Below are 16403 nucleotides of genomic sequence, written 5' to 3' on the forward strand. Positions count from 1 at the left end.
GCCAGTATCCATTTTGTAACTATTAATGCTCCGAGTGAACAAGAACTGTGATTTTGCGATTTTTCGTCGCTAAATTTATAGCATCATTTATTTACATTTGCGAAAACACGGGCGGAAAATTGTCAATTTTGATGTAAAAATAACCATTTGCAAACGTCTTTATTGGACAAATGCCACGCCTTAAAAATACCGGCGATCTTTGAAAGAGAAAGAAAAAAACAACTTCCATTTTAGTAAAGAGGAAACAGAAATTAGTTATCATTCTAACCATACTTTACAAACTCAATTAACTTTCGTAGCCCAATCTCTCTTAGTTTTTGATTGCTCTTTTAGTGTTGGCATGCTTGTTTTTGTAAGTAAAACTAATTTATGTGCGCAAATTTGCGCACGCGCTTTTCAATTGACGTAATCAGTGTTGTTAGTTTTGTTCTTGGTAGCTCGATTGGACGTAGAAATCGCTTTTCCAAGTCTTCTCTTATTTTGATTGTGACGGTTGTCTCGATGGCGATGACGACCTCGATACATTTCATTTTTGCAAGACATCCCAGAAACTACAATTAAGTTCGTGCGTTGTAATGACAAATACAAATGTTAGCTATTAATTTGGCAAATGTTCTCCTGAAAACACGCACCGAACGTGTTGAGAAACAATATTGTTTTTCGCTGTGAGTTGCATGATCGTAAGGCGTTGCCCGTTCTTTCTCAGGGTTTCCCAATGACGTAAGAAATTGCAAAAACACGAATATATCAAACATTGATCTATTGTGCTACTTTATTCTAAATCGTAGCTGATAAACTAAATGAGCTGTCTCATGTACTTCGATCTCTCTTAAATTTTTTTTGCTTGCGCGTTCTGGAACAAACCTGAAATTTGCGCGCAAATTTGCGAAAAAAACATGTTGTTTTGAATCGCACCCAGAAGCCTTCCCATTGTCCCTTGCGCTGCGCGTTGTCACCAGTCGCTCATAAGTCGCGCTCGTTCGCATGAAAAGGGCAATACGGTTGAGGAACCACTGGGAAGGTAGCCTGCGAACGCAGACGTATTTCCGGCTGTCGCTTGTCTCCGCCGAACATAACGTCTGCGAACCCGAGCCAGGAAACGATTTCTGTGACGTAGGGATTTTAGGCCAATCACAGTTTAGCTCAAGTAGCCCCAGAACTACTGCGCGAGGTATTCGCTGCGGGGAGCACTCGAGTTTCATTCTATCATGGAATCTGATTGGCCAAGGAGAAACAAAAGTCATTACGTCACAGAAATCGTTTCCTGGCTCGGGTTCGCAGACGTTATTTTCGGCGGAGACAAGCGATAGCGGAAATACGTCTGCGTTCGCAGGCTACTGGGGAGGACACCCTTTCAAAAACTTCTCTTTTTCGATTGCAATAAAATATCATGAGTAACAGAAGGAGAAATTTAATCGATAGTCCTTGTTTTAGTGAGGTAGAGGCCAAGCGTTTTGAGCCAAAACGAATCCAAAAACCCCATCAACGTCAACGAGTTTGACGGAAAAAAAAAATTAGGTCGTTTGTCCTTGTTTGGGTTGCCAATTGTTTCTATAACAAGCCGTAGCAGGTAGAAGGCTGTTACGATCACTCCGTTCCCAAAGAATGATTTACATCATTATGGTATTCTTTCCGTTTTACTCAGGGTGTTTTTTTTTTTTTCCCGATCACCCGCGTGTACGATCACTCGCGCGAGAAAGCTTGATGATACCCAACGCGGAATGACGAGTAGAATGACCGAGTGAGCTTGGGGTCGAAAGATAGAAAATATGGCGGACGAGGGCTTTTGTTAGGACCTTTGCATGAAAAAATGTAAACTTCTCGTTGAGAAATAACCGTGCAGCAAACTGCTTGAGGGCTGATGCCTTTGATACAGTGGAAAGAAATTTAGTGGGTAAGACTGATTCACATAAAACAGGACGTAACATGTCGATAATTTCGATAGTCGATAAAAATCGATCATCGTCGATCGTTGTCGATACTAATCAATCGACAAATATCGGAAATCGATAAAAGTCGATCACACAATTTATTGTGATTATCGACTTTGTTCGATTATGATTGATTTTGGTCGATTTTGATCGATTTGATCGATTTCAATCGACAAGTATCGGAAAAACAAAAAACGATGTATGGCGGGAGGAAAGAGTACAGTTGCCGAGGACAGATTAATAAAGCAGCATTGGCTATGCCAAGACTTCATTTTACCGCTTTTGTACTGTAATTGAAAGCTCGTACAAGCCTCAATAACCGCAGAGAAACTACCCTTTTCTTCCAGCAAAAGTATTTTATTAAGTAAATCATTTCAGATCGAATCTCTGAAATACTTTCTTTTGTATGTGTTTTATAGCAGCTGTTATCATTGTAAGCAATGATTTATGCATATGTGATGTTAAGCCTAATTAAACTCCTACGCTTATCAATCTAACAAAGCAAAACTTCAATTGATTAAAATTTAATTTCCCAGTATGCTGTTTGGCTCCTATTGTCACCCTAACGATTAAAAGCTGTTATAACTGAACGTGATGTAATGTACACAACTGTTTACAAATTCAACTACGTCTGGAATCCGTTTTCCTCTGAAAACATGTGAGGAATTTTCTCACCAAGAACTGACATAAAATTAACCTGGGCGATCAGCCACAGAGATACCAGTGCCATCCAAACGTGAAGTAACTGAACCAAAATAGCCATGATGCATACTTGATTTAACGCAGCGTTAAAATTTCTATGATAAAATAAACAATTTGTTGTAGAAAGATGACTTCCAGGTATGCTCCGAATGCATCTAAGAGAAAAAGTATATGGAAGAAGAGATATAGAAGGCGTTCCTTTCGGTCATCGAAATAATAAAGACACAATGCGTTTTTCCTGAAATGAGACCAGTCTTCAAACGGAGTTCCAGTATTCCAGAACTTAAAAGAGAAAAAGGCGTGACCTCTCATGTTGTGGTCATGTGATACATCATGTAAAGTTGCTTGAGCACAACGAACTTTTTCTATCAGATCAGCTTTTTTTTCGTTCGACCTATAGGTTATGTTCACGTCATCAAGGACTTCTTTCAATAAACGAACAGTCATATCTTCCGGCGGCCCCATTTTTTTCCTTTCAGCTTCTTGCTTTTTAAGTATCTCTTCCTTTTGAAGTCGTTCCTCCTCTGCTTTTTGTAGCTGCGGCAACAACGCCTCAAGAGCTTCTGCATTTACTTCTAAAGGGCAATCCCTTCTTTCCAAAGGACCATTAAATGTCACTAAGTGTGTATTGCACTCGCTCCACATTATTTCAGTAGTTTCCGTCAATAGCCACTTTCCGTTGCGCTTTTTGGTGTGCGAGAGAACTTTGAAACACGCCGAAACTTTGTCTCTTACATTGTTTTCTTTCTTCCATTCGAATACTGGCACTGCAGACTTCGCAGATGTCTTACACAGCAAGCGTAAGACCTCGTCGCACTTTATACCGATCCCTGGTACCCAGAAAGCTGAAATGTCACTTAAATAAAGTCCATTTGTAGTCTTTTTCGGACTGACAATTGCTTCAACTTTCTCATAAAAATCACTTCTTGCCACGGCCATCCACCTGGCCATTCTTGAAGTGGAGGGGTTGTACACTTTACCTTGTTGCAATGATAGGAAATTTGCGATGTGGTAGAATTTCCCCTCATACTCCACGTAGTTCGGGGGAAGAGGCTGCTCTGTTGATGATGTTCCGGCGTTGTATGTGGATCTTCTAGCTGTTTTTATAGTCGCTGACCCCTCTATTAATTCTTCATATTCGATCTGCATACATATGTCGGATACTGATGCGGTTACGCGATCGGTAAACATGTCTAGGCCACTGATGTTATCGTGCGATTTGCACACAAAGGCATATCTTTGCCTTTCCATATCAGATGAGAATTTTAGTCCAAGACATGACTCGTGGAACCACCTCCCACATTCAGGAAAGTCACAACCAATCCAGTGTGTTGTTGATGGTGGTTTAAAAGTAGGTTTAATGGCAGCCATCGATTGTAGATTATCTGGGATTATAGATTATTAAATCAGCTTATGTTTAAGCGCTGATGTGTGCTGCCGATTTTGATTAACCCGGATTTAACCACATTTAATAAACAGTACTGCTGAGTACCTGTGACTGACGTCGTTTTGTGTCTGAACAAGGCTAGATCTGGCGAGATTAACTGTTCACGGGTTCATATTTTCTGATACTGAGCAATCGTAATTCGCTGTATTTTTACTGTCATACGTAGGTTGCGGACTGGTACAACAATCACAGGCGCAAGGAGAAGCAAGGGGCATACAAACCCGGCGAATTTAGCCAACCTAGCGGATAGGGAGGAGAGTCGTAGCAGCTTGTATTTGTCAAATGTTGAACTGAGTAAAAACTCTGATGAAAATAAAATGTCAATTTACTTTACTTTACTTTTTAATTACCTTGCTGACCTCGATTTTTTCCCGCATCTAGTCTAAACTTTGGCCCGTTCTGTCCCCACGAAGAAACACGACTTCGAGTTCCCAGGATCTCTCATCTCTCCCGCCTAGAGAGACCCTTGGAACTAGGTTGGTTCGAGTTATGTTGCAGATCGCGATTTAGTTCAGCTGAAACTGTTAGTCGATCATTTCTCGAGGTAATTTAAACATTCTATTCTGTAATGAATAACAGACCACTTGGTTGTTCAGGGTTTTATTTAAGTTTATTGCCATACAGATTTACTTTACAGCTGTTTACACTTCCATAAAAAAGTCATTGGAGCTATTATTCGTTTGGTTACTTGAATTTCGTAGCTGAGTGAAACATTTGTTTGCATTTTTGTCGATAAAATCGATAATCAGTTGAAAATCTTGTGATTATCGACTTTTATCGACAAATTTAATTTGTCGATTGACAATTATCGACAACTATCGAGTACTATCGACTTATCGACTACGTTTTCGATGATCGACTTTGATCGACATGTTACGTCCTGCATAAAACGTATCAGATCAGAGTAGGAAAGGCTAAACAGAACTGGGCAACATAAGCCTGGATGCATGTAGCACCGAAATGCAAAATTTAAAACTTGTCTGATCTGCTGAGGCGTAAAATCAACTTACTGAAAGGATAACTGATATTATTATACACTGAACTCACTATCTCTTTTCTGATTGGCCGAAAGTGTACTGTTAATTTTCGAAATCAGTGCCTGTGACGTCATGTAGCTGGAGATTATACAATAGTCATGTCAATGACACACAAGGTCATGGGTAATCATGTCATGTGTGACTGCAGAGCGTGATTTCTAAGGGTAATCTTGTCAAGTTCGTGCGCTTTGTGTTGCTTGCCGTCAGTGAAGAAGCAAAAACGTGACTTCCATTTTTTTTCATTCAATGGATAATAAAACAATAATTAGATTCAGTTTTTGTGATATCCAGAATAATCAAGGTCTCGGTAAGGGTTATCAGCTGAAGCCGAAGGCTGAGGCTGATAACCCCTACCTCGACCTTGATTATTCAGGATATCACAAAAACCTCATCCAATAATAATATTGTTTAAGGTCTGACCTGCAGGCCATGGATCTGGGGTGGGGGGGGGGGGGGGGGTTGGGTTTACTCCCAGACAAATTAGGTGGGGATGTGCAGCCCGCTTCCCGAAACCCGTACCCTATTTAAGGTCAAAATCTGCTATTTTTCCTACTTTATCTACCATATTTACGACCTGCAAGAAATTTAATATGAATAACCTTATTTAAGACCTGGCTCTTAAATCAATACCCTGTTTCAACCCTGTCTTCCAGTTAGTTCCCTGGATTAGACCGATATTAAAGGCATTGAGAAAGGGGTTGTTGTGTGGTCTTATCGATAACGATGAAAAAGTAGCTTTTTCTAAAAACATACCCAATAATTTCGAGACTATAGTGCAAAAACCATACCCTATTTGATCCCGTTAAGACCAAAATACCCTATTTATGATTAAAACAGCTATAAAACCATACCCTTTGGGGCCACACATACCTATATAGCCCATATAAGGGAGTTCTCCCCCTCCCCTAGGGAGTTCAGATCAGGTGGAGAGTAGATCACAGTAGACAGAGGGAAGAAGAGATGAAAACTTAACCAGTTTAAAACGAGATAGACTGAACAGTGGATGAAATGGCAATACAGTTCAGGATACCCAATAAGAATGTAGCACTAGGCACAAGCTGAGCACTTATTAATTGTATAATAATTTTATTAGTAATAATAAATTCATAGAACATTGAATAATGCATAACCATGCATAAGCTTTACTGCCTTCCTATGCCATCAAAGTGTACATGCATGCTTATGTGTAAACGTATAAGGATATTATTAAAAACTGTGTAAAGATATTATTAAAAACTGTATACCAGTAAGTTAACGTGAGCATTAAGCTTTTACATGGTGTACCAAGAGTCTATGGTTATGACCTGTATCTAATCTGATCCACCACCTAAAAGGAAATACATACTTAAGACAACTTCAAAAACATAGCAATGTTACCTCCCTTTAGAAATATGATTTCATGGTAGTTAAATGGAATTTAGCAGAGTTAACGACAGCACTGTTTAGTCTTGGCTTACCTTTGTTGTCAGTGGCATTTAGTGGTTTGCTTTTAGAGAGCACTTTCTTGAGCACTGGGGCTCTTCTCATGGGTTCTTTCCTCCCCTCCACCTCTCATTCCACTGTTCTATCAGAGTGATTGGTTGGTCCTGTTTTTCCCTTCCTATACTGTCTAGAGGTTTTAAACAAGCTGTTGCAGGGTAACAAAAAACCCAGGTCCAATTGCCTGGAGCAAGTAAATTTTGCTCTAAGTGAAAATGGAAGTTTGGTGGTCCATTGGGCAAGTGAAATTAGCCTTAGTAGTCTTGTTAGTGATAATTTCCCATCAAAAAAATATCAAAACTTAAGACTGAAAGATGAGCTAAACAATGAGTAATTTAAAATCCAAGCATATGTGTAACACAGATGCCAAGTAACTACTGGTACTGTAATACCAGTAGTTACCATGTATCTGACACAACATTTGTGTCAAGTGCTGTTCAATATGTTTTACTTAGTTTAGCACCAGTAAGCTTATTTTGTTATAGTCTATCACTGATTATAGACACTACCTAGTAAGTGATGTAGTTGATAAGGCATGAACTTTGCATGCCTATTGGGCTAGTAATATTTAAGTGGGCAACTGAAATGTGCTGGCCCACAGGGCAGGTGGATTTCAATTTTTTTTCTGCCCTGTGTCCTGCTTCTCATTAAGGTAATATTATCGTCATTATCATGAGATTACAATTAATAGTCTCATTTTTACATAATGTGTATCTTTTAGGACCTAACTGAGAATCGTGATTAAGACATTACCAACCAAAACCAAATGGATGATGTGTCCAAATGAAGCACAAACTAAGGCAGTCCAGATGGAATGTGCGCGGGATAGAGGACAGTTCAAAGACATGGCTTGTCCCTTCGGTGCTTGAATCGGTGTCAGCCGTCTACTTCATGAAACAAGCCCTCTACTCCCTAAATTAATGAGAACCCTGGGTGAGTGTGTTTTGGCTGACAATCTTGTTGTTTGTGTATTTAAGGTGAAGGTAAAGTCTGCATACGAGCCAAGTGACCCATCAGGCTGGAGCTTATCTCAGTTTCCGTAGCATGAAGCAACTAGGAGTTTTTCTACTCCCCCCTGGATGGGATGCTAGTCCATCGCAAGGTTACCCCCAGCATTAAATTCGCCATAACCCATTTATACATCTGGTTGGGGAGAGGCACTGTGAGAGTTAAGTGTCTTGCCCAATAACACAACACAACGTCCCCGGCCAGAGCTCGAACCCGGACCGCTCGCTCCGGAGAAGAGCGCACTAACCATGAGGCCAACTAACGTATTGTAGGTAAGTTTATTTTAGGACAAGACAGGGGGAGCTTATTCGAGGGGGGGAGGGGGGCAATTATTTAATTTTTCCCAAATCGTGGCCTGACATGATAATTTTCTTAATACATCATCTGCGCGTAGACAACAGCATAAACTGTTTATCGACATAAAAGGCTGATCCTAAAGTTTAAATCGCGGCACCGTTAGTATTTAACGAGTTCACAAACTGAAACAAGGTACAAATCTAATACACTACATGACAAAAACTATACATCCTTCGCTGTCTCATTACTCGTCCACAAAATTGGGAAAGGGTAGGGGGCGCTTATTCGAGAGAGAGAGCGCTAGCGGGGGGCTCTTATTTTAAATCGTCTCTGATTATGGCTCCTGATTTTGGCAGATAGGAGGGGCGCTTATTCGAAGGGGGCGCTAATTCGAGGATTTACCGTATGTATTGTAAGTGAGCTTTTCTCAAGTTACAAAAAAAAAAAAGAAATTACAAAAAAAAAATTACAGTGATGCACTGTTGAGCAATTACCCGAAATCGTGTAGCAGAATGGCAAAGGAACAAATATAAAGACTTCTGCGTGTACTTTCAAAGACGAGTCCATAATTTCCAAAATGGGGAGGCATTATTTGAAACTCAGTCATTAAATTGACCCTCAGCTCTGTTATCTTCATTTCGGGCGTCGCCTTTCTTTTGAACAAAATGAGAGAACTCGGGCCTTTCACGATAAAATTCTTTGTAAATTGTTTCGTAACGCCGTTTTGCTGCGGGTTAACCAGAAATTTGTGTCATGATTTATGGGGAAAACAGCATTTTTCGCGGTCGTTCATCGGTGGTTTGAGAGAAGTGAAGCCATAGGTCGACGGTTTTTCGATCTGAATTGCAAATTTTCTCATCTCATTATTCATGTTTTACCATCACCTACACGTGCTGAAAGATGGCGAAGCGAGTTAATCGTTTTAGACAGCGGGAACTTTTTCTTCTTTCTTTCCACGTTTAAGGTTTTTTCCTCTCTCTTTTCAAGTTTAAACCAGTTAGTCAAGAACACCATCGATTCCGTGGCGTTCAGCAGTGGCAGCTCGTCCAAAATCTTTGCTCAGAAGAGGAGTTTGCAGCACTTGTCGACTCGGTCAACAACCATGATGGCGGATGGTGTGAATTCTCTGTTGCTTGCGAAGGTGATTATCGATATTTTACTGTTATGGAAGTTAGTTCCTCGATAAAAAATGTTATCTCGTATTTCTTCACACACTGCCCGATGCTATTATCTAATCAGTTCATTTTTTCCTTTCTCAGGACTGATGCCTTGGTCAATGGTCAACTCATTATCCATCTGGCAAGCCAAGAAGACAAGCAAAAGGATCGAAATCAAACTTACTCGTTGTAAAGGTAGAATAAATAGCTTTAAAAGACGAATTGGCATTTTTCAAGGTGCACTATAAACATAGGAATTATGCTCGGAGAAAACATTCAGTTTTGACAATATTTGGGCGCAGAATAATTATCTGTTCATAAGAGGAGAGCAAGCAAAGATTAACTTCAATTTTATTTTTGCATTCCCAAATTAAAATGGTTGAGCATACAAGGCGTGGAAGCCAGCAAATATTTTTTTGACTTTTGTTTCCTTTGATGAAAATGATTGGGAGTTTCAACATCTTCAAATCTATACTTTCATTTCATTCATTTGAGGGTTTTGAAATCACTTGCATACGCAATCAATTTCTTACCCAATTCCAACTCGGACAGCCGATTTTTCTTCTGAGAAAAATAGTAAATATTACCAAAATTCTGTTACGAAGGGTACCACTATGACGCAAAAATCAAAAAAGTGTTCGGTTGCATGTCAGATCATTTCAGTAGTATTTGATTTCCGAATATTCACAGTGTGTCAGTAAATTCAAGATACTTCAAGACATACATTTCAGGGATGTAGATATTCTGGAAACGCACAGTTTCATTTTACTTTAAAAACTTTTCCGTCGAATTTGGACTCGAGCAGTGTTACAAACAATATCATTAGAAACTAAAACACTACAGCTCACTTTAGATCTAAACTAATAAAATTTATCAGAAGAATTTTTTGTTGTGTATCTTGAGTTACCAAGCTGTGATTATTATTTTTTTAATGGATTTTTACGAAATTTGTTGGACATCATATTCTCATCCGAACACTGTCTTTTTGGCGCTATGTTTGTACTGCTTTGTGGTCTAATCGATAGTGACCAAAATGTTTTTTCCCTCTTACAAATTAAGGCGCAAAATAATCAACTACGATTCATGGATATGGTGTTGATCTACCCGCAAATTCTCACAGCTGAGAACAAAATTCGTACATAGCAATCGGAAATGAGAATTAATATTTCAAGTTTGTAAGGTTACTTCTTTATACTAAGTCAAGTTCAAAACAAACATTTTGATTCAATTGGTGTTAATATTCATAAAGAAAGTTTTCGCGTGTTAATCTTGCATCACGAAAGAATTTGTCCAGAGGGAAATGTAAATCTTGTTTGCTTTGAAACAAATGAAAATTCGTGAGCCTTGTTCTTGTTTGTAATTACGGTCGATAGAATTGTTTAACGAGAAATTTCTGGTCAGAAATTGTAGTCTGTGGCTGCAAACGTTTTGAGATGATGTTTGATTTTGGTGTATCGCTTTTTGGAAATAAGCAGCAGACATTTTGTCGTAGAATATTCGGAAAATAACGCTACTTTGACGATTTCGTATGAAGTAAAAACTTAAGACTTCGCTTGTGTTTACTATTACAAAAATTACATTGCTTGTGTTAAGATTTAATGACAATGTTTATAGTGCACCTCCGTGCAGAGAGTGAAAGATATATTTTCAGCTTTGAAGAGAATTCGTTCAGGCTAGGGACTACAGAGAAGAAAATCCGTGAAGCAAAATTTGATGCTTGTATTTATTTAGTTGTCCAAGTTTATTAAAGGAAAAACAGTAAGATTCTAATTGTCTTGATTTTTTTCACGGGTTTCATAACAAAATTGAATTAGTTTTAGAAAGTTTATCAGCCAGTTTTTATTTTTGTCGTTGAAGACTGGCGATCTCGATACCTATGTAGTGGAGGCTAATTGTAAGACTTTTACCAAATTTCTTGAAGCATAAGTTTTCATTTTTTTAAGAATGATATCTACGAAGTAAAGTTTTATAAAATATTTTGTCAAAATTATTGTCTTCTAGAACGCCGTTCAAAATTTTTCAATTTTCCCGCCAAAAAACTTAGAAAAAATACGGGCGCTTAAAATACGCATGCGCCGTTTTTAAAAATATTTTTCACTATACTTACTGTAAATTTTTTTTAATTTTCCCGCCAAAGAACTTAGAAAAAACACAGGCGCCCAAAATACGCATGCGCCGATTTTTTTTTCAAAAAAAAATCATAGTCAATATTCTAAGCCTTGTGTTGTGTAATTTGTTGTTAATTATGTCCTTAATAAAATTAAATTCACTTGTTGCCTACTGCTTTACTTATTCAGTATTGTAAATAATATAAGTCAAAATAAATACGACCAATACAGTTTCGTTTGTCATTTTTATTAGTAATCTTTAATTGTGTGTTTCAACAGCAATAAACAAACAAGTACTTTTTGTCTCATAATTAACTTTATTCATCTCAAATATTCTTTAATTAATTAATAGAAATTCAATTAAATTAATTAAATAAGTGTTATCAAAAAATTTGCCCTATATATACTAAGACTTTTGGCGGGAAAATTTGGACAAATTTGCACAGCGTTTCCCCTGACAACAATTTGGGCAAAAAATTCAAAATGGCTTCCCTTAAAATTTTCCGCCAAAAAAATTTTAAACATAGTCTCGTACAAAAATTAAAGTTTAAATCACGGCAAATTTTGTAATAAAATCTTTGGCCAATGTTTACCAAGTGTATTTTCTCTTTTTGTACGAGGTTATGTCAAATAAAACAGTTCGCAAATCTTCAACCATTTTGTGCGAGGCACCAATATGCCAGAAAATACAGAGTTTGTATGAGAATATGTTATCAAAGAATTTCTGTAAAATTTCATTTCTGAAATATTTACTTGGTACAAGCTGTAAACTCAAGACAACCGACAGAAGATTTCACTGATCAAGTTTGAACGATGTAGCTTTGCTTTAAAGTGCACAGTGGTGTTGTCAGTAATTCTTTCATTTGTCTTTATCAAACCCGAATCAAAATTCACGTACGAGAAATTTATAGACAAATGGCAACTGAAACACTACAGCACACTTTCGAACGAATCTACAACTCTCAAACTTACCCAGGAAAATCTTTTACCATAATCTTAAGAATACAGGCTGTTTATATTTCAGAAACGAAATTTTACAGAAATTATTCGACATTTGATTCCACACACAAAAACTGTATTTCGTGCCACATTTGTAACTCGAACAAATGACAGAAAAGAATTACACGAACCGAACTAACTCTTAGACAACATGGCAAACTACAAATTCAACGAAAAAGAATAAAGAGTATCCAAAGCTACACCAATTTATGTAATATCCGGTACTTTTTCAAACTCGCCAAACAAATTTATTTTTTGATTAAGTATTAAACTTCGACTGTGCAAAGCTCGCCATGTTGTCCAATAGTAGCTAAAAAGCTACGCGCTACAAGTGAAAGGAGCGAAACATCTTTCGTGTTCAGATTAAAAATGCTTTAACGGCATGCAAATTTTCGAGAATTGATCCGTACAAAGGCCAACAAACACTCGAAGTAATTTAAGTGCAACCCACCAAGACAACTTCCTAATTTTAGTCCGCGAATGCCAAAATCGGAAATAGTTTTGATTAAAAAAGATGTATCGCTCCTTTCTCTTCCACTGCGTAGCAATATACAGTGCTAAAAATACAATGCCTGGTTCATAAGTCGGTTCAACTTGAAAAATTCACTCTTATTTACACGGCGAACATGAATACATGCATTTGATTTGGCAAATTAAAAAAGTAATCTGCAATAAAATAAAATTGTCGAATAATTTCTCTAAAACAGAGTTTTGCCAACCGACAATTCAAAACTCAAATATTGTTTTGGAAACTACCTAGTCAAGTACTAAATTCATGTTAAGTCTTCCAGAAAATTGAAAAGGAAAATCTCTAAATAAAAATAAAATAATGAACCTACAATATTTATAGAGGAAGCCACATCTGCCTTGGCTGGTTTTCATGCGGGTCGTCTATCCTGGTCGAATTGGAATTTGGAAATCATACAACTCTTCAACAACTTTACATCAAACAAGAAAATTTGAAAGTGAATAAGAACTCCTATACAGTGTGTGAAAAACACTTAAAAAGCGTTTTAAATGGCCAAAAGTTTCAAAATTTGCATACCTTCAACTTGTCTAACAAACGCCGAAACTTGCCCGTGAAATTTTATAATTTAAAAATAAAATTTATTTGTCTTTAACAGAAGGCGCACATGAAGTTTCATCAATGAGACTAACTAAAATTTTTGAGGATGCAATTTAAAAGTTAATCTTTTCTCAAATTGGTATTTCTCATGTAAATTTGCTCGGTTCTTCCAATTTGTATTTTCTATTTCTCCACTTGAGAATTCTTCGACAAGTTCACAAGAACTCTTGGTTCACTTAAAAAGAATAGGACTTTGAGTTTCGATTGACAATTATCACTGACAATAAACCCCCGCCAAATTCGAATTTACATAGGCTTCAATATATTTTATTTCACGAACGAAATTTTGTCGTGCAATATCAAATTTGAATCAACACTCCTTCTCTGACACATTGTCGAGAAAGCTCTAATTGTTCAAAAATTTAGATCGCGGAAAATTCGAAACGAAACAGGAATTTTGCATGGATGAATAAAATACGAGTCAAATTGCGTCAATGTTTGCGTTAATTTGAATTGATATCTGTGAGAACAAAACACGAATTTGGAAGGTTGATAAATTGCAAATCAGTGGAGCCGGTTGTGTTTATAGTGCGCTACCTTCCTGTTAAAGATTAAGCCTAAACTTCAAAATCCAAAAAGATGTTTTTGCGTGGTGAGTTTAATTTTTTTGCCGTCAGACTTTACTTACAATGAAAAGTTGACTGCGGCGAGAATTTGACGAACAAAGTCGTAAACGATTGAACCAGGCATTGCTTTTGAGTACTTAACTAATACCACGAGAACAGAACATGATTTTCTGGAAATTTGCTACTTGTGTTATCTCAAACATACAAATACTGAAAAAAACTTCCAAGATGTAGCATCATCCAATGGTTTTCTGAAAATTTGATTTTTATGTTTCCTCAAAACAAACTAATATTGAAAGAAAAACTGAATATGTAAGCATCACCCAACAACAGCCCAATTTTGGCCTCTTCCAAGACAATTAGAGTTAACATTTTTCGTTAGAAAAAAAGGTTTCTTAGGTAAATTGTGCTAGACCCGGTTAAATAAACCAATGTTCTGTTCTCAATCAATCAACTAAATGAAGTATAGTGATACAGCCAGCTTTAAAGTGGCATTAGAGAAAGTCTGGCGAGAACAAATGCCAGTATTTTGATGAATTTGTTGGCCAATCGACGAGGCGAAGCTAAGAGGGAAAATTCAATCCCGTATTTGCGAGCATCTAGTTTTTCAATTTGGACTAGTTTGTAGTGCCACTTTAAAACAGCATTGAACTTCAGTTGGGTCAAACTACAACACTCTCAAATTTCTGAAACTTTTTCGAATCTTTTAGAACACCCCCTTATCTCGACCAGTGGAATATAAATAAATGTCCGCGAGCTTCCGAGAAAAAAAAATAAACTCAATACCAAGAAGCTTGAAATGTTTGTGTTTGTAAAATTGAGAGTGAAGTTGGAAGACTCAAAGTTAAATATCCGACAAAGATGGTGGGCGTGAAATTTAAAATCTCTAATTCTACCGAGGGACTCGCGCGAAATTGGAAACAAAATCTGACTGTTCTTAGCCTTCGCTAGTTTCAATTTTTTGACAACAGAGAAATTTTATGACACTGCTTAAATCAGTTAATCAATAATCTTGACGACAAGTTTATCTGCTTCATATATACGCCCTAAATGTTAACCACCATTTTTGTCGGAATATCTTATTGTTTTTAATATACACTCGGCTTATCTTTACCACGCTCCTACAGTACTTGATCACCTATTGATCCTTTCTTGTCCATTCCTTGGAGCATTTTCAGTCTGTAAATTGAAAAGAAAAGCAGAAATTTAACTACAGGGCTGGGAAATTGCACAGTTAACGAAAAAATGTGCAGTATGTAACACACTAGCATTTGAGAAAATAGAAATAAGTATTTTGGTTTAGTTATGGTATATAACCTTCCAGACTTGCAGTCCCTTGATGAGGGAAAACAACTTTGAAATGTAGATAAATGAGGGAGAGAGAAAATCATTTTCAAAGTCCTTGTTTAGCATTGAACATTGCTCTTTCATTTCTGCAAATCTTTTGTCCTATTCCAGACAGTTCAGTAAATTGAATATTGAACTCAAGGTTGGATGTTTTGAAAAGAATTAATGTTCAGAGAACGAAACGAAGATAACATTCAAAACGTTTTCTACAGATACAAACTTAAAGTTAATTTTCTCTTTCTTTTGGTATTTTTTGTGGGCAAAGAAAACTTATTGAGAGTAATTGAACTTCCAAGACGAAACAGCGAAGCCACGTGGAAGCTGTAACGGCACTTTAAAGCTCGTTTCTTCTATCTTAGAAACTAAATCTCGAGTAAAATCGTAAGAAGTTGCTGTTTCTCACCTTTGCTTCACATTTGACAAGGTTTGATAAAGTACATCTGCGGTTTCTTTGGTCCCTCGCCTCAACGATTATCATCAGAAACTCCAGCTCTCTGTTAACGTCTTAACACGGCCGCGAACTGTTTGAAATGAAGCAAATTACAATTTGTCATGAATATGGATTAAAAATCGAACCCAATCAAGGACAGCTACGTCAGAGTGTTTCGACTCGCGCCGCATTCTCACGCTTTTTTCAAGACGTTTTTGTTAGCTTTGTCATTCAGAAAGCATTTTTCGGAATATAATCAATAATTTGATTAAAGGAATGTCCAGTCCGTGATACAAGTCAAGCTCCGGTGTCTAAAACCAAGTCTGTTGTTTTCATCTTGTAAAAATGCCATTTACCAACCAGAAACTATCCTATTAGGGTAGATTGGACACGGGAAATGTTGACAGACTATGGTTTATGAAGGCTATAGCGTGATTTCGACTACAATTTGCAGTTAAAAAGTACGAGTATTAAAACGAGGCGATTGCAATTTGTGGTTTGAAAATTAAAATGCCTTGCAATTGTTTATTAAAATTATGTCATCAGTTGTCCCCTCGTATGTTCTGCTGTGTTACCTTGAGATCCTTGTCCCTTCAGCCATACGTTCCCATTCTCTCTGGAGTGTGCACGTGCAGCCCCCATAATTTCCTGTAGATTCCCCGTCGGGTTCTCTCCCACTTTCCCCTCGCATTTGCCGCAAGCTCCCCTTAGGCATTTCCGTGTCCGTTGCACCGTTTGTTCCCAGTGCATTACCTCAAGCATTTTCTTG

General features: G+C 37.4%; 1 protein-coding gene across 2 annotated transcripts; it reads left to right on the forward strand.

The window, feature by feature from the left end:
* The first annotated feature begins 7231 nt into the window (after positions 1-7231).
* LOC149113253 (uncharacterized) lies at positions 7232-11554 on the forward strand. 2 transcript variants are annotated; one of them, XR_016206729.1, is made up of 3 exons: positions 7232-7529; positions 8889-9042; positions 9161-11554. XR_016206729.1 is itself a non-coding variant. In XM_089288135.1 (2 exons), the coding sequence occupies exons 1-2, from the start codon at positions 8662-8664 to the stop codon at positions 9164-9166; spliced, it is 387 nt and encodes a 128-aa protein (XP_089144261.1). In that variant the 5' UTR covers positions 7241-8661; the 3' UTR covers positions 9167-11554. The 2 variants fall into 2 exon arrangements, 1 of the variants encoding a protein (XP_089144261.1); XM_089288135.1 differs by having other exon boundaries at positions 7241-9042.
* The last annotated feature ends 4849 nt before the right edge of the window (positions 11555-16403 follow it).

This window comes from Orbicella faveolata, unplaced genomic scaffold (assembly GCF_042242905.1).
Source record: "Orbicella faveolata isolate gen_17 unplaced genomic scaffold, um_ofav_v1 contig_15, whole genome shotgun sequence".
In the NCBI taxonomy this organism is placed as follows: domain Eukaryota; kingdom Metazoa; phylum Cnidaria; class Anthozoa; order Scleractinia; family Merulinidae; genus Orbicella; species Orbicella faveolata.